Source organism: Ictidomys tridecemlineatus, chromosome 3, assembly GCF_052094955.1.
Source record: "Ictidomys tridecemlineatus isolate mIctTri1 chromosome 3, mIctTri1.hap1, whole genome shotgun sequence".
Classification (NCBI taxonomy): Eukaryota; Metazoa; Chordata; class Mammalia; order Rodentia; family Sciuridae; genus Ictidomys; species Ictidomys tridecemlineatus.
In genome coordinates, this window is record NC_135479.1 from 13,404,953 (window position 1) to 13,424,897 (window position 19,945).

The window sequence follows — 19,945 nt, forward strand, 5'->3', positions numbered from 1 at the left end:
CCAATATCATTATTCTATAATTTAACTTCTTGTTCCTATCAATTTAAACAGAAGACCTTTTACTTAAAATAGTTAATAGGGCTAGAGATATAACTCAGTGATAGACTACTTCCCAAGTATGCATAAGGCCCCGAGGTTCAACCCCCAGCACAGGTAAAACAAAACAACAACAACAGTTAGTTAATAAACATGAAGGGGAAATAATGAGTGAAAGTCAAGATCTAATTCCACAAAGTCTTAAATTCCTATTGGAGAACAAAATTGTGAATTACTGACATGCACAACTTGAATGTACTACACAGTGAGTGAAAACAGTCATCTTCAAAGGTCACATACTGTATGATTTCTGTTTATACAACACAAAATGATAAGAGCAGAACAGAGATTGCCAAGGGTTAGTAAAGGCAGGGAGGATGGTGGTTGTAACTATAAAGGGAGAGCACAAGGGAGGTAATCATGGTAATGGAGCAGTTTTGTTCCTTGATTCTTCATGGCTTCATAAATCTACATATGATAATGTGACACAGAACATACACACTCATTGGACTAATGTGAATTTCCTGGTTCTGATGCTGTTCTATAGTTATATAATATGTAACCAATCAGGAAAAAGTAGGAAGGGTATATGTGCTATCTCTGCAACTTTTTCTAATCTATAGTTTTTTCAAAATAAAATGTTTTTTTAAATTCCTATTGGAGAAATAGAGCTTGTATAAAGGGAATTTTCTAAAAAGAAATTATAGTACCTGTATCTAAAAGACAATAGATTAAGAAATGTAATCACACTGTATCTCTACTTTTAAAAGCCTGATAAGTCAGGTGCGGTGGTGCACACCTGTAATCTCAGCGACTCAGGAGACTGAGGCAGGTAGTTTGCAAGTTCGAGTTCAGTCAACAACTCAGTGAAACCCCATCTCAAAATAAAAACTAAAAAGGACTAGGGATGTAGCTCACTGGCATGTGCAAAGCTCTGGTTTGATCCAGTATCACAAAAAAGTAAAATATAAGCCTGGTGAACTAAGAGTGTGAAGACCCAAATTCTTATCTCCGCCTCATTAATGATTAAATGATTCTGAGCCTCAACTTTTTCATTTCTAAAATAAATGAACAGCCCCTTTATTGTAGAATTTCACATTCTGTTATGTCTGTAAAACTCTTAAAGTTCATACAGGCAGCAACAGAGGACAAAAAGGAGGAGGGTAGCCTTTCAGAGCAAAAAATCCTCACTTGGGAACCTCACATCCACTATGGACTGGCTCTATGTTCTTCAACCACTTAATCTCACAAGCCTGTTTCCTCATATGTAAAACTAGAAACATGATGTGATTAAATAAAATAACACATTTCAGGGGGCCTAAGACTGATATAGTGTAAATACTGTTATCCCATTAACTACATATATTTCCAGAAAGAAGCTTTTGTAATTATCATTAAAACTACAGAAGCTCCTTGACCATTGTAAATTGATAATGTAAATCCAAAAGGCATTTAAGGGCTAGGGGTGCAGCCCAGTGCAGAGCACCTGCCTAATACACACAAGGCTAAGTTCCATTCCTAGCATCACAGAAAAAAATGCATTTGCTACACCCGACCTAGCCAACATCACATCTGATCACCACAGCACGCTGTAATGCACTGCTCACCCTCATGATCCCAAGGATGACTGGGAGCTACAGCTCACTGTTATTGGCCAGCATCATGAGACATTAGTGGACAAGACATTACTAGCCCAGAGAACAATCAAAATCCATATTCAGGTCTAGGAATGTAGCTTGGTGGCGGAATATTTGCCTAGTATGCACAAGGCCCTGGAGTTCTTTGGTTTGAGGTTTGTTTGTTTGACAGGGGCAGGGAGAAGGTACTGGGGCGCTTTACCATTGAGCCACATCCCCAGCCCTTTTTATTGTTTACTTTGAGACAGGATCTCTCTAAGTTGCTTACTGAGGCTAACTCTGAACTTATGACTCTCCTGTCTCAGCCTCCCAAGTCGATATGGTTACAGATGTGTGTCTCTTGCTTTCATATCATCATAAAGTCAAAAAAAATAACAAGTAGAATGTAAGTCTAGGACTACCTGTATTTAATCAAAACTCTCCTGAGAAGAAAGTAATTAAGATTCCACTTTTTTTCCCCAAGGAAAGTATAGCAGGCTCATTCAATCACCTATCAATTTAACAGGTCATGGGTTAGCCTCTTATTAGGGGCTATTGGTGACTGAATCATTTACCTCACAGGTCAAGTAATAAACTGAAATGAACTTGTAATGATGGATTTCTTCAACTATTGAAGCCTTATGTTTAGGCTGAAGTTTTGCCTATACATTACATGTCTTGGTGAGATTATTCTTTTACTTCATTTTCTCCATTTATTTCATTCATTTTGTTAATATAAAAAATAAGTTTTATATATAATGATTATTTCAGGAGCAGAAAACCAATTATAATCTCCCAAAACTTTTCCTGTTTTATGTTCTGATAGTGAAAACTGACTTAAGCATCTCACTCAATGACTGATGGCTGGCTTGCCACCTTAACCATTCACAACACACCACTGACCCTGGGACTAAGATCCATTAACTCATAGCCTATGTACTTATTTTCTAGATGCCATTGAGTCCTTGCTCAGAATTTTTTTTTTTTTTCAAATTAAGACATGATATTTACACATCTTTCTGGGTACCAGGGCCTGTTTTCCCTTACTGAAGTAGAATTTCAACTTCAAAATTTTATGACTCTGATTAGTTCCTGGTTAAACAAATCAGCCATAAAAGTATTTGGAGGACAACCAGGTAAATCTGATTATGGACTGGGTTTTAGATAATATTAGGGAATTATTGTCAATTTTATTAGGCTAAAATATTGTAGCTTTGTCTTATTTTTTTAGAGATAATAAAAAATGAAGTATTTAGAGGTAGATGTCATAATGCCTATGATTACTTTACAGTTATTTAAGAAAACAATATAGGAAATATGGACAGAACATTTATTGTTCAAACTCAGTTTTGAGAATATGAGTGTTTATTATACTAGTTCCTCTGCTTTCCTGTATATTTTAAATTTTTCACAATTAAAAAGCATTTTTTGAATTCCACAACAAAGATTTCGGGGCTGATTTCCTAACCTGTAGTAGGTCAGAAGCAGGAAGGAGAGAAGAGCAGAGGGCAGCTGCAATAAGGCATGCTGAGAGCTGCAACAAATGCAAACAGCAGCCCCGAAGAAAGAAAATACACAACCAGATCCCACGGCACATAAAATGCAAAGCAAGTCAATGGTCCAGGGCACTCAAGATAGGAGTTATCCAAAGCTAACCCTGGAAGCATCTCAGTGTAACAAAGCAGTGCAATAATTAACAGAGACCAAGATTCTTGTCTTGCTTTTTATTGCTAACTAACTAACCAACCACATAGCACATTTTCTTACACAAAAATAACATTACTGAAAGTTAAAAAGAAAAAAATACATGTAATATCAAACTCGATAACTACAAAAAAAATCTTGGCCAATATTCAATCTACCAACTTCACATACATGGCTTTATATTTTAAAAAATGACCACTTTCCAACTTCTTATCACATTTTTATAAACAAGGAGTGCATAGAATGTAATTAATAAACTTCTCCCTAAATCAAGCTAATCAATTTTTCACTTCTACACACAGTATTTCAATGAACACGACTCTACATACAATTTTTTCCTTCTTTCAGATTATTTACTTGGGATAGTATCCCAGAAATGAGATTAGTGGGTCAAAGGGGTGAATGTATTACACCAAGCTGCATTCCACCGCACACTCCTTCAACACCACAGATCAGACTTGTCATGACCACTTCATCTTAGAACTGGTTCAACCTTTATATAGGTAATTCCTAATTTTAAAATATTTAATAATACAATTAACAGAAAAAAAACAACCCTTTTCCGTATGTTCCTTCACCAAAAGCATTTCATTTTCTGTGACTTTTCATGTTATGAACTTTCTGTGACCTTGACTTACATTATCTCTAAAATGAGAAGACTGTATCAACTTCACTAGTAGTTAGGAAAGTAAAAATTAAAGAAAGAGGGACTGTTTCTCAGACATGAAATAGCAACATTTCAAGACTGGTAGGTTTCAGTGTTAGTGAGATTTCAAGGAATGGGCATTCTCATTTAAATTGCTGAGGGTGGGCCAGGGTTGTGGCTCACTGGTAGAGCACTTGCTTAGCATATATGAGGCACTGCGTTCAATCCATATAAAAAAAATAAAAACAAATAAATAAAAGTATAGAAAATAAAAAATAAATTTAAAAAAAAATAAAGAAAGAAAGAGAAATTGCTGGGGGTATGTGCATTTGACACTGATCTGATGTATCTATAAAAACTGTCCGTGCACACTCACCTTAACCCAGGAATCCAACTTCTAGTACTATGTTCCAGAAACAAAGGCAATAATAAGGAAGAATTTATGTTTATTACAAGATGGTTTATAAAGACAGACGAGAAAACTGGAATCCTGTAAAAGCTCATCCAGGAAAATTAATTAAAGCTCATGAGTTATAACTCATCCATACTAAGGATTTTTTTTTTTTTCCTTTCTCAGCACTAAGGATCAAACCCAGGGCCTCCCATATTCTACAGGTAAGTGCTATATCACTGAGCTACACCCCAGCCCCACTCCAGGGAATATCAAGCAGAAACTGGAGCTAGTGTATATACTTAGAGATCCAGGATGTACATATATATTATCAAGCAAGCAGCTTTGGGATTGTGGTACAAATTTTTATTTTTTATTTTTAATTTTTAAAGGAGAAGCCCTATTTATAAGCATTTGTGTTTATCACTACAGAGAAAGCTGCAGAAGATATAGCAATCTTATAATAATATTTCTTCAGGTTGAGGGAAGAAAGAGAAATCATTTCTTTATTCATAATTCTCTACATTATTTGAATTATTATTTGCCTATTGGTATTTTTTTTAATGTCCAAAGATAGCAGGAATTTTTTTAAAGGAATATTGTACAGGATATCTCTTATTTAACTCCCAAACTATTACAACATGAAGCAAGGTTCACCAAGAGGTAGCTGATCTTTAATGAATGGCTGAATTATGTTCAATATACCACAGGAATACTCAATATAGTTTTGTAAGATTTACAACAAAAATGCTTAATACTTTTTGAAGTGCTGACACAATAGAGTAAGAAGGGAAAAAATTAACTTATGTCAAACACCTTGGCCCCAACCTCCAACGCTGGATAAATGAAACATCATATTATCCAAGTCACTGAGCTGTGCACAAAATTCCACCAAGAGTGTGTGAGAACATGTACAGAACTCCTCTCCCACTTGCTCCTACACTCACTCTAGTGAGAGGGCAGCATGAAGAACAGGGTTACTATATTATGGGTACTCAGAGAACAAGAATCTTATTATAAATCTCGATTTCCTGCCCAAAAGAAAACAGGAAAAAGTTCTAACCATTTTCTAAGGAAAATCTCCTGATTAATGAAAATATTTCAGGAGGGATGAGTCTTCTTTTTCAATGTATCCAAGCTTAATAATTCATATCCATCCATGCTACTTGTGGGCTCTTACTGACTAGAACTACTCACACAAAATTTAAAGCACACATCGTCAAAGCTCCTGAGAAGTGGACAGAAACATCAATATTCATAAGTAGGAGCAGTGTTTAAATGCAGTTGTAGCAGGAAAGCTTCATCTATACCAGTCTCTAGTAAGGCTGGAGGTTTTAATATCAGAATTGCTTTTGAAATTACAAATGAAAAAAAAAAATCGGACCTTAAACATTGCTCAATTAAATAATTCAAAATCTTCAAATCCGAAAAGAGTACCGGTTTTAAACATACCGTGCCTACAATCTTCATCAGCTTGTCCATAGTTTTTCTGCAAAATAAAAAGACACAAGATAAAATTAAGTAGTTCAAGGACTGCTTTTGTTGTTGTTGTTGTTGTTACTAAGGATTGAACTCAGGGGCACTCGACCACCAAGCCACATCCCCAGGCCTATGTTGTATTTTATTCAGAGACAGGGTCTCACTGAGTTGCTCAGTGCCTCGCTTTTGCTAAGGCTGGTTTTGAATTGGTGTTCCTCCTGCCTTAGCCTCCCAAGGTGCTGGGATTACAGAAGCGCTGGGATTACCAGCGGGCACCACCATGCCTGGCCCAAGGACCGCTTTCAACAAAGATGTTAGCAAAGAGAAGCTCATCTTTGTCTCAAAGTTGAATCACAAAGATTATAAATTTAACCCATTAATTCACAGAGCAGAACTAACGCTGTGTTCAGGGAGGGTCACACAACACTCTACACAAATGACACTCTACACACACACCGGCACAACTCCCTTGTCCACTGACCCCCACCCAGACTTCTCACCTTCTTTCACTTCAGCTAGCCTCAGGTTCCTTCAAAGCTTAAATGAGAAAACTGGAGCGGTGAGGAGAGAATTTCCAGACTGTGACCACTTCATCTACCTCATCTACCCGCTTCCCCACTAACCCTGTTCCTGCTCCTGTCTAAACTCCTGCTCCTCCGCCTACTCCAGTCAGATCCACAGCTACATTCACCGCAGCCCGTTCAGACACGTTGCCACGTGCCCAGTGGTAGCCACTGATAGTGGAGAACGTTTTCCCACTCTGTCAGTGGTACTTTCTTCACACAGCTCCCAGGATACCCGGCTTTCTCCCTTTTCCTTTTCCTGAGATTGCTCTTCAGGCCACTCTGCTGGCTCCTCCTCTTGTGTCCAACCTCTTGACACTGTGGTACCACAAGACCAAAGCCTTGGTCCTCTCTTCTCTATCCACTCTGTTCACCCATGCTCTAGACTGTATCCCACGGACTCTCCCAAACTCTATGCCTGCACACCCGAACGCTCACTCAATGCCTCCCGCAGGATAGTAAATGACATGTCCAACTCCAGAGGTCCAAAAGTGAGCTCACAACACCTGCTCCCCTCTACCGACTCTCACCTCAGCTGAAGGAAGTTCCATTCTTCTAATTGAGGCAAGTGACTGTGACAGCTCTCTCTCTCATTCCCACACCCAGCAAATCTGACCATTTCCACCTTCAAAAGAGCAACTTCTTACTATCCCCACTGTTACTGTTTGGGGCTGAGTCACTGTTATCTTTGGCCTAGATTATTCTAACAGTCTCCAAACTAGTCTTCTTACATGTACTCTTATTCCTTAATAATCTCTTTTCAACATAAGTCACATAATTCCTACTGAATCATACCATACCACTCTTCCACTCAAAGTGCTGTCATAGCTCCCTGCCTCGCAGAAATAATCAGTCCTTAGGATGAGACCACAGGCTCTGCCCTTTCTCCTCTCCTGTATGCACACCCTACTCCAATCACAATGTCCTCCCAGCTATTTCTCAAACATGGCAGGCATGCTTCTGCCTCAGGGCCTTTGCCTGACTGTTCCCTTTGCCTCTATTGCTCTTCCTCCAGCTTTCCCTGTGGCTCAGCCCTGCCTCCTCCTTCTCAGTAGGCCTATCTTGATCACTGAATGTCCAACCCTGGTACTCCCTTGCCCTGCTCTCCTTTTTTCATGTAGTTAATCTATAGTGTTTTATTTATAGTAGCTATTGTCTGTCCTCCTACTAGAAAAAGTATAATGAAGAAGGAATCTTCTTTCATCAGTACATTCACCAAGTTCCTAGAGAAGTATGTGGTACACACTGTCACTTAGTAAATACTTGTCACTTAGTAAATATTTGTGTAATGAGTGAATAATTCAAAGTGCTGCACCACAGCACAATTTTCTAAGTTTAAAAACACAGTTTTAACTATCAAAGATACTCCGAAACTACAAGGCACTTCATTCATATCTCTTCAAGTCAAAATTAGCTGATTTGTACAGGAATAACCAGCCATAGTCCTTACTCACCAAAAAGGGCCATTTTACCCAGTTCCGCATTGGCATGCCAACACTGTTAACTCACCAGTTGCAAAAATGAGGCAATTCTGTAAAGAAGACTCTCGATTTTGATGCGTTCTATCTCCAGTGGACATGGCCCTGAGAAGTCTGCCATGGAGTACTGGCCGAGAGAAAGGAGGGCCTCTGTGCAGTGCTTGAGGGCCATGTCATAGTCCTGCCTCTTCAGTGACTCACATGCTTGTTCACATGACTTTTCAGCTCTTCTGTCTTCCATGACTCAGGGACAAAAATCCTAAAGACAGGGAGAAAAGAAAAAGTAAGAGATTTTTTTTAAAGATTTAGCTATTATAAATTCTAGGCCATTCCTATCTCAACTTGCTTAATTATCTATCTAAATAGTTTCTTTCAACTAGTCTCCGGCTTAAGGTCACAATTAAGTTATTGATGCTACAAAATCTAAACTTCTCTTTTATATTTTATGAAGTCTGCAATAAGATCCAAGTCAAAATGTCAACCATAACCAGGTGCGGTGGCACACATCTGTAATCCCAGTGGCTCTGAAGCCTGAGACAGGAGGATCACAGTTCAAAGCCAGCCACAGCAAAAGTGAAGTTCTAAGCAACTCAGTGAGATCCTGTTTCTAAATAAAATACAAAATAGGGCTGGGGATGTGGCTCAGTGGTCGAATACCCCCGAATTCAATCCCGATACCAAAAAAAAAAAAAAAAAAGTGTTGATCATAAGCCAGGATTATATCAAATTTATAAATGAGACAAATTTATAAATAAATCATGACTTTAAATACTACAAAGTAAAACAAACCGTAAAGGATTTCCTTCTTTTAACCAGAGGTGAAGAAATATTTCATATACAAACCTTTAAATTCCAGTCTCCCAATTTCAATCTTGCAATAATTGTGACTACAGAAAATCAAAATCTATATAGTGTGAAATTTTTTTCCACTTATTAAAACACTGGCTAAAATCAAAGTTAGACCTGTCCGTTGCTTCAAATCAGCAAACATTTCCTCAGGGCCAGGTTCTCTGCTTACAGCCACAAATGCAAAGATGAAGCATGAGGTCACTGCCTTCAAGAAAATCAGACTATAGCAAGAGAGAAAAAGCACACTGAATGATTACAAGACTTATTCCATCAGCTAAAGACAGGCACTGGCCTCAAGAGTGAACAGGAGGGCGATCCAAATGGCAGGCCAGAGGGAAGCAGCATTCTGTGTCGCTCTGTGACCTGGGTCTCAACTAGTGGGACTACAGCTTCTCTGACAGTGACACAGGACCCCAACACAGCTGTTCCCGCTGTGCCCCGCAGCATGGCTCAAGGCCTCAGCGTTAGAGCAGGACTTCCGACTCCCTGCACCCAACTCCCAACTACTAGCCCACACAGCGCTCCCAAGTGCCTTAGCACGATCACCACATCAGCACCAGCGCAGAACTCCCAAACGCCACTCTGCTCCCGTGAGGACACTCAGCTGCTACCCACCCACAGGAACTCTGGCTGCCACGACCCTGTGGACCCCCATCTACCAACGTGGGGCTCCCCCAGTCGTCTCCATCTTGTGACTTGGCAGCTACTGCCATAGTCTCTTCACGCGGTAGTGTACCTGCACTTGGAGACATCCTACAGGCCTCCAGGACAGCCAAAACCTGCAACACTGCACGCCAGAGAGCTCATCTCTGAACACATCGCACAAAGCCATTGCCGGGCTCCCCACATCCAACCCAACACCCTAACCCTGGAAGCAGCCTGCCTGCATCAGGGGTCACCTTCCTTGACATCTTTGGTAGGGCAGCTCCCAAATTGGAACTCCAGCTGGCGGGGTACCCGGTTTCCAACTCCACCCTCTCCCCACCAGCCGGTAACCCATCACAGTAACTGCCCAACACAGAACAACTCTCAGTGGGACGGGTAAGCAGTGTGACCAGGGTGCTGCCCACAGGAAACATGGTGAGAGGGGTCCCTTAATTAGGAACTACAAAGGGAGAGAGAGAGAGTGCAACAGTTTGGAAACTAACAAAGAGACAAGGAACTGGGAAATCTTCAGGCAAAATAGGGAGATAGGACCGGGCGCTCAAGTCATATAAGCAGACCCAAAAGAGACTCTTGAGGTGCAGTCTCCCTCCAGGAACTCACTTCCATGTGCCCTGCACCAGAACCAGCCTTTCCATCCTGGTTACCTTCACCATCCTGATGGCAGAGATACCAGCTAACAACAGACAACCCCACCTATTGGATGAGAAGGGAAGCAAGAAAGATACTGGTCTCCAACCAAAACAATTAACAATCCTGGTTTCTGCTAGGTTTGTTGTTGTTGTTGTTATTGTTGTTGTTCTCTTTTCCTTCTCCACCTCTATTCTCCCACATCATAACCCCAACGTATGTGAAACCAAGAACTTTGCATGAATTAGGATTTTGAGGACTGGAACATGTGAATAGTATATTATACCTGTATAGTATATGTCTTTTTTTTCTTTTTTTCCTCCAATTTTTACTATTTTAACATCCTTTATTTTTCTTAATACATTTGTGTTTTTTTATGTACTCTATTGTCTTCTCATGTACTTGTCTACTCAAAATTACTTACTGTCCATTCTCCTGCTACTAACCCTCTTCATTAGAGTTCTCTTTCACACTTCCTAAGATATACTAACTCTATATTCTCACATTCTGCCTCCTCAGCATATCATCCTACAACTCACCCCCAGTTCACTGACCACCATCAGAAAATGTAAACACTTTTACAAACCTACTGATTATATTATAGATTATAATCAAATTCAACATTTCTGTATATTGTGAACAAACTCTAAACGTCTTAATAGCAACAAATTGTTTATAGGTGGTATACTGTTTACTTTGGGATTTGTTAACATTGTCTTCCCCCATAAAGGAGAGATATTGGAACTCTAAGGGAGCAATATAGGCCTATACGGTAAAAATGGTAATGCCGTGGACCCACAGCACTAGAAGGGAAGACACATGAGCAACAAGAAAAGACAAGGAAAGAAAGTGCCACAAACAAATCAAGAAACCCACATTATTAGAATCCATGACTAGCACAGCAGAAGAAATGACAGAGAAGGAGTTCAGGATGTACATCATTAAAATGTTCTGTGAATTAAAGAATTACATAAGAGAGCAAATATAGGCAGCAAAAGATCATTTTGACAAAGAGCTACATAAACAAGTATAGGAAGCAGAAGATTACTTCAGTAGGGAGACACAGGTGCTAAAAAAGAAAAACAAACAAACAGAAATCCTTGAAATGAAAGTAACAATAAACCAAATTAAAAGTTCAATTGAAAGCATCACCAACAGAGTAGACCACTTGGAAGACAGGACCTCAGACAATGAAGACAAAATATATAATCCTGAAAAGAATGTAGACCACACAGTGAAAAAGTAAGAAAACATGAGCAGAACATTCAAGAAATATGGATAAAATAAAAAGACCAAATTTAAGAGTTATTGGTATACAGGAAGGCACAGAGTTCCAAACCAAAGGAATGAACAATCTATTCAATGAAATAATATCAGAAAAATTTCCAAACATTAAGAATGATTTGGAGGGCTGGGGATGTGGCTCAAGCAGTAGCGTGCTCGCCTGGCATGCGTGCGGCCCGGGTTCGATCCTCAGCACCACATACAAACAAAGATATTGTGTCCGCCGAAAACTAAAAAATAAATATTAAAATTCTCTCTCTCTCTCTATCTCAAAAAAAAATTTAAAAAAAAAGAATGATTTGGAAAACCAAATTCAAGAAGCTTACAGGATGCCAAATGTACAAAATTACAACACATCCACACCAAGGTACATTATAATGAAAATGCCCAACATACAAAATGAGGAGAGAATTTAAAAAAAAAAAAAGCCACAAGAGAAAAGAATCAGATTATAGAGAGAGCAAAACCAATTAGGATAACTGCAGATTTTTAAACCCAAACCCTGAAAGCTAGAAGATCCTGAAACAACATATATCAAGCTCTGAAAGAAAATGGATGCCAACCAAGAATCTTGTATCCAGAAAAATTAAGCTTTAGATTTAATGATGAAATAAAAACCTTCCATGATAAACAAAAGTTACAACTAGAAAACCGGCACTATAAGACATCCTTGGCAAAATATTCCAAGAGGAAACAAAAAATAACAATGAAAATCAGCAGAGGGAAGTATTACACTAATGGAAAAACTTTTTTTTTTTAAGAGAGAGAGACAGAGAGAGAATTTTAATATTTATTTTTTAGTTTTTGGCGAACACAACATCTTTGTTTGTATGTGGTGCTGAGGATCGAACCCGGGCGACACACATGCCAGGCAAGCGCGATACCCCTTGAGCCACATCCCCAGCCTCTGGAAAAACTTATCAAAGGAGAAACTAAGTCAAATTACAAAAGAAAAATAAACAAAAATGGCTGGGATACAAATCATGTCTCAATAATAACCCTAAATGTTAATGGCCTAAACTGACCAATCAAAAGACATAGGCTAGCAGATTGGATTAAAAAAAAAAAAAGACCCAACAATATGCTGCCTCTAGGAGACTCATCTGTTAGAAAAAGACATACACAGACTAAAGGGGAAAGGTTGGGAAAAATCATACGCCTCACATGGACTGTGGAAGCAAGCAGGGGTTTCCATCCTCATATCAAATAAAGTAGACTTCAAGTTAAAGTTTATCAAAAGGGACCAAAAAAAGAACATTTCAGACTGCTCAAGGGAACCATACACCAACAAGATATAACAATTATAAAAATATATGCCCCAAATAATGGAGCATCTATGTTCATCAAACAAATTCTTCTCAAGCTCAAGAGTCAAATTGACCAAAACACAATAATCTTGGGTGACTTTACCATACCTCTCTCACCACCGGACAGATCTTCCAAACAAGAGGTGAGCAAAGAAACTATAGAACTCAATAGTATAATCAATAACTTAGACTTAACTGACATATATAGAATATTTCATCCTTCAACAAGCAAATACACTGTCTTCTCAGTAGCACATGGATTCTTCTCTTAAAATAGACCATATAATATTCCACAAAGTAACTCTAAGCAAATACAAAAAAATAGAGATACTACCCTGCATTTTATCAGATCATAATGGAATGAAATTAGAAATCAATAACAAATAAAAATCATTTCAACAACTGTAGACTAAATAATATGCTCCTGGATGAACAAAGGGTTGTAAAAGGAGGAGATTAAAAATTCCTAGAGGTAAATGAGAACATTGATTCAACATGTTGAAATCTCTGGGACACTATAAAGGCAGTACTAAGAGGAAAGTTCACTGCATGGAGTTCATACCTTAAAAGAAGATGATGTCAAAAAATAAATGACCTAACATTACATTGTAAAGCCCAAGAAAAAGAAGAACAAATCAACACCAAAAGCAGAAGACAGGAAATAATTAAAATTAGAGCTGAAATCAATGAAATTGAAACAAAAGAAACAATTGAAAAAATTGACAAAAAGTTGATTATTTGAGAAAATAAATAAAATTGACAGACCCTTAGCTATGTTAACAAAGAGAAGAAGACAGAAAATTCAAATTACTAATATACGTGATGAAAAAGGTAAAATCACAACAGACACTACAGAAATACAGAGGATAATTAGAAATTATTTTGAAAACTTGTACCCCAATAAAATAGAAAATATTGAAGGCATTTACAAATTTCTTAAGTCATATGATTTGCCCAAATTGAGTCAGGAAGATATACACAATTAAACAGACCAGTATCAAATGAAATAGATGAAACAGAAGACATCATCAGAAGTCTACAAAAGCCCAAGACCATATGGATGCACAGCTGGGTTCTACAATACCTTTAAAGAAGAACTAATACCAATACTCTTCAATTTATTTCAGGAAATAGAAAAAGAGGGAGCACTTCCAAACTCATTCTATGAAGCCAATATCACCCTGATTCCAAAACAGACAAAGACACATCAAAGAAAGAAAATTTCAGATCAATATCTCTAATGAACACAAATGCAAAAATTCTCAATAAAATTCTGGCAAGTCGAATACAAAAACATATCAAAAAAATAGTGCACCATGATCAAGTGGGATTCATCCCAGGGATGCAAGGTTGGTTCAACATACGGAAATCAACAAACGTAATTCATCACATCAACAGACTTAAAGGTAAGAATCATATGATCACCTCAACAGACACAGAAAAAGCATTCATCAAAATACAGTACCCCTTCATTTTCAAAACACTAGAAAAATTTAGGATAACAGAAACATATCTCAACATCATAAAGGCTATCTATGCTAAGCCCCAGATCAACATCATTCCAAATGGAGAAAAATTGAAGGCATTCCCTCTAAAAACCAGAACAAGACCGGGATGCCCTCTTTCCCCACTTCTATTTAACATACTTCTTGAAACACTGGCCAGAGCAATTAGACAGACAAAAAAAAATTAAACGGATACGGATAGGAAAAGAACTCAAATTAGCACTATTTGCTGACGACGTGATTCTATACCTAGAAGACCCAAAAAGTTCAACCAGAAAACGAATTCAAAATAGTAGGATATAAAATCAACACCCATAAATCAAAGGCATTTCTGTATATCAGTGATAGATCCTGAAGGGGAAACAGGGAAAACTACCTTATTTACAGTAGCCTCAAAAAAATTAAAACACTTGAGAATCAACCTAAAGAAAGAGTTGTGAAAGACCTATACAATGAAAACTACAGAACCCTAAAGAAAGAAATCAAAGAAGACCTTAGAAGATGGAGAGATCTACCTTGTTCTTGGATAGGCAGAATTAATATTATCAAAATGACCATACTACCAAAAGCAGATTTAATGCAATTCCAATCAAAATCCCAATGACATTCCTCATAGAAATAGAAAAAGCAGGGTCTAGGGTTGTGGCTCAGCGGTAGAGCACTTACCTAAGGCCCTAGGTTCGATCCTCAGCACCACATAAAAATAAATAAATAAAATAAAAATATTGTGTCCAACCACAATTAAAAAGTAAATAAATATTTAGAAAAAAAAAAGAAATAGAAAAACCAGTCATGAAATTCATCTGGAAAAATAAGAGACCCAAAATAGCTAAAGCAATCCATAGCAAGAAAAATGAAGCAAGTGGCATCACTATACCAGACCTTAAACTATACTACAGAGTAATAGTAACAAAAACAGCATGGTGTTGGCACCAAAACAGACTGGTAAACCAATGGTACTAAATAGTGGACACAGAGACTAACCCACAAAATTACAATTATCTTCTATATTAGACAGAGGCACCAAAAACATACATTGGATAGCCTCTTCAACAAATGGTGCTGGGAAAACTGGAAATTCATATGCAACAAAATGAAATTAAACCCCTATCTTTCCCCATACACGAAACTCAACTCAAAGTGGATCAAAGACCTGGGGCTGGGGTTGTGGCTCCATGGTAGAGGCCCTGGGTTTGATCCCCAGCCCCGGACAAAAATAAATAAATAAAATAAAGGTATTGTGTCCAACCACAACTAAAAAATAATATTTAAAAAAAAGTGATTCAAGGACCTAGGAATTAAACCATAAACCCTACATCTAATAGAAGAAAAAGTAAGCCCTAATCTCCATCATGTCAGATTAGGCCCAACTTCCTTAACACGACTACTATTACACAAGAATTAAAATCAAGAATCAACAAATGGGATGGATTCAAACTAAAAAGTTTCTTCTCAACAAAAGAAACAGAGGTGAACAGAGAGCCTACAAAAGTGGGAGCAAAATTTTACCCCTCACACATCAAATAGAACACTCATCTCTAAGGTCTATAAAGAACTCAAAAAGCTAAACACACACACACCAAAAAAAAAAAAAAAAAAAAAAAATCAATAAATGGGCCAAGGACCTGAACAGACACTTCTCAGAAGATATACAATCAATCAACAAATATATGAAAAAATGTTCATCATCTCTAGCAAATCAAAACTACTCAAAAAGATTTCATCTCGCTCCAGTCAGAATGGCAGCTATTAAGAATACAAATAACAATAAATGTTGGCGAGGGTGTGGGGGAAAAGGCACACTCATACATTGCTGGTGAGACTGCAAATTGGTGCAGCCAATATGAAAAGCAGTATGGAGACTCCTTGGAAAATTGGGAATGAAAACATCATTTGACCCAGCTATCCCTCTCCTTGGTCTATACCCAAAAGACTTAAAAACAGCATACTACAGGGACACAGCCACATCGATGTCTATAGCAGCACAATTCACAATAACTAAATTATGGAGCCAAACTATGTGTCTTTCAGTAGATGAATTAATAAAAAAAATATATGGTATGTATACATCATAGAATATTACTCATCAATAAAAGAATAGAATCATGGCATTTGCAGGTAAATGGATGGAGATAGAGAAGATAATGCTAAGTGCAGTTACCCAATCACAAAAAACCAAATGCTAAATTTCTCTGATATAAGGAGGCTGATTCATAGTGGGGTAGGGAGGGGGAGCTTGGGAGGAACAGATGAATTCTAGACAGGGCAAAGGGGTGGGAGGGGAAGGAAGAGGGCATGAGGTTTAAAATAATGGTAAAATAAGATGGACATTATTATCCAAGAACATGTATGAAGATAGGAATGGTGTAAATATACTTTGTATTCAATCAGAGATATGAAAAATTGTGTTCTGTATGTGTAATATGAATTGTAATGCATTCTGCTGTCACATATAACAAAGCAGAATAAAAAAATTAAAGAGTGAACAGGAGTTCACCACACAGATAACAGGGAGAGTAAACTCAAGCTTTCCAGGGAGAAGGATCCAAGTGAAATCATCAAAGGGAGAAAATCTGCAATTTAGACTCAAGGTAGAGAGGAAGAGGAAGAAGAGAAGCCATGGATGACCTCAAATGCCACAAGAAGTGAGAGAAGCAAGAGCTCTGTTTCATTGGCAAAGGAGCACAACTAAAATTTTTTAAATAAAGAAGGAATCTATCATATATAAAGCCTATGAAGAACTAGATAAAAGGGCAAGAAGAAATGACAAGCACTGCCACTAATAAGGAGAACTGTAAAATAATCCAAGGAAGACACAGTGACAGTGCCATCATGCTTCTCCCTAGCTCTATCACCCAGATAGAAGGAGAAATCCTGGGCAGAGAAGGTCTACTGAAACCTGAGCCCACAGTCATGATAATGCTTCAAGGATCAATAATGCTAGGCAAAATGGCACATGAATTAGTCCAGGTGATTTGAGAGGCTGAGGCAGGAAGATCACAAATTCTAGGCCAGGCTGGGCAATTTAAGAGTCTGTCTCGGTCTCAAAATAAAAATAAAAAGGGCCGGGGATAGAACTCAGGGGTAAAGGTATCCCTGGATTCAATCCCCAGTACCAAGAAAAAAAACAAAGGCTCGCTCTAGCTGGCCGGTCACCATTGCATTTCCTGCTGCTTTCTCCTTCCTCTCTCTCCTGCTCTTGCCCACTCTACCCACTGGCCTCCAGGGACTCATCTGTCCCATCCACCTCTCACCAGCCTATATAAATGCTCTCTGCCAGGCTCCCCAGCTTTGACCATGGCACTAATTCCACCACCACCCCTACCCTTCACTGTTCTGAAGTCCTCTGTGGCCTAAAATTACAGTGGGCAATGAGGGGGAAATGTTGCTGGCCAGTGGCCAAAAGATAACAGCAGTGAGTGAACAAGATGACAGACAGAAGCTGTCTAGGCCCCTTCACCTTTGGAGATTGTTGGTATATCAAAAAATGTAGAAACTCTGAAGGAATGGGAACATGAAGCATTAAAAAAGGACTTCAACAGTATTTGTCAGCATGTTGAATACAGGTGGTATAGGGATGTGGGTGTAGCTCACAGCTGGAGCACTTGCCTACATTTCAAGGCCCTAGGTTCCATCCCCAATACCACACAAACAAACAAACAGAAAAATTAGGGTGGTATATACATGAGTTCAATAAAATACTCTCTATCAGTTGGAATTTTTAACTAAAAATAACTCAAAATTTTAAAAACTAGTATATTAAATGTTTACATTTAACAAATTAATACTTCTAACACAAAATAAATCTAATTGTTTTATTAACAGGATAATCCAAAAAATATTTAGATACCATATCCTTAGTCTTTAAACATCCTCAAGTTTACTTCAGTGAGCTATATATAATTCCCAGTTTTATTTAAGAGAATTCAGATATTCAATCTATAGCTGATATTTATATCCCTTATAAAAACATGTATTGCTTTGGGTGCAGTCAATTATCAAACAAAAGTATAAAATAATTTAAAGTATAAAATAATTATTACAGTGACTGTGTCCATTACACATAAGAATGGCATTACAAAATGATTACTAAGTTAGGATACAGACCCAAGTTTACATTAGTGACATTTATGCTAGATAAGTCTTTATTATGGAGGCACCATCATGGGCATTGTAGAATGTTTAGTGACATCCCTGGCCTCTGCCCACTCAATACCAACCAGTAGCACATCCTGACTATGACAAATCAAAAATGTCTACACACATTAACAAATGTCTCCACAGGGAACAAAATCAGTTCTAGTTGAGAACTGCTGATAACGACAAGCACACAGTGTCTGCTTGCCAGAGAACAGCAATAGTAGATGGACAAATTCACAGATACCAATGGCCCTGCCATTAGCAAATCTTCCCCACAAAGTTCCCAGCCCACACCGAGAAACAAATATTACAAAAAGTAGTAAGAAAAATGAAACTAATATTGTACAAGCTAAGATCTTTGCTTGGGAAAGAATGTAGAACAATGATGCAAAGTATGGGCTCGAAGCCAAAGGGCCTGTCCAGAAAACTGAACAGTCACACCACTCACTAGGGACACCCACCACTCACCAGGGACAAGGCCTGGGGGAGATGACTTGAGTATCTCCACTTGCTCACCTCTAAAAAAGTGAGGAAACAACAAATACCTACCTCCTAGGGTTAGTGTAAGGATTAAGTGAAAGAATATGTATAAAGTGCTTAAAAAGGAATGCTTGACATTATATAATAGGTGCTCAGTAAGTGGCAGAATTGTTTATTTCCCTAAACTTCCATGTCTTCAATTTACATACAGTAGAAGCCACTTTATAAATCTCGACATATAATACTATAATTACAGAAAGTAATATTATTCTATGTAACTACCTACTTGATGAAAAAAAGTTGTTTTCACCTATTTTCTCCATCTCAATAAACAGGCAATGATTATGCAAAAATAGCCATTGGAAAATTATGTGCATTCATATGCCACCGATAAAGATGAGCTTAACCCTAAAACTGGCAATATAAAAGACAACTGTCAACATTAGTCACAAAATATTAGCCAGAGACAGCTTAATAACTTTGATACATAAATAGAAATTAGGGGCAAACTATTATTAACTTCAGGAACTTTGGAGGGAAATGATGTAATTTACAGAGTTAATGTCTCTGATACATTAGGTTCAGATGCCTACCTCAGAATTATTATTGTTTTACCACAATTACCTTTGTTAATCAGGCCCTAATAATTAGTTTCACAAATAGTTTGCTATAGCAAGGATAACAGTCAAGGCAGGTCTCTGTCTAACTGTTTCTTCTGGTTTTTCAGAACACAGCATGACCTTGCTACACACACTCTGAAGAAGCTAAAATGCCTTCTCTAACAGAAAATAAAACCTGCCAGTCAAAATCAAAGTGAGAAAATATCCCAGGCTATGTTAAAATGTATTATACAGAATAAGAAGTTAGAGGTCTAGAACTGCTTCCACATGAGGACAACTCCAGGTACACTTCACCGTGGAGTGGACGTCCTTGTCTAGAATACACAGGTAAATCCATAGTTATAGCATGTGATCCTGGTGGCTGGAAGTAACTGCTGGACACTGACCAACCTAGATCCAAAAGTCTCTCCCATGGGGACAGAGAGGTGCAGAGAATGAAAATCACATTAAGAACAACAATGTAGGGAGAAGCACACAATTGCCCATTATTGATGTCTACCCCATGTGCCTTGATTCTTTCTCTTCCTAGTAAAAAATTAACCAAAACTTTCACC

The 19,945-nt window shown here is 38.0% G+C and overlaps 1 protein-coding gene across 5 annotated transcripts in view; it reads right to left on the reverse strand.

Moving 5' to 3' along the window:
* The window catches only part of Helz (helicase with zinc finger), a 172,277-nt gene that overhangs the window by 133,109 nt on the left and 19,223 nt on the right, over window positions 1-19,945 (reverse strand). For all 5 annotated transcript variants that reach the window (XM_078041842.1, XM_078041844.1, XM_078041843.1 and 2 more), the window contains exons 4-5: window positions 7,945-8,172; window positions 5,846-5,882 (exon numbers count right to left, since the gene is read on the reverse strand). In XM_078041842.1, the coding sequence (XP_077897968.1) occupies window positions 5,846-5,882; window positions 7,945-8,154 (247 nt within the window). In that variant the 5' untranslated portion in view covers window positions 8,155-8,172. The remainder of the gene's footprint in view (window positions 1-5,845; window positions 5,883-7,944; window positions 8,173-19,945) is intronic.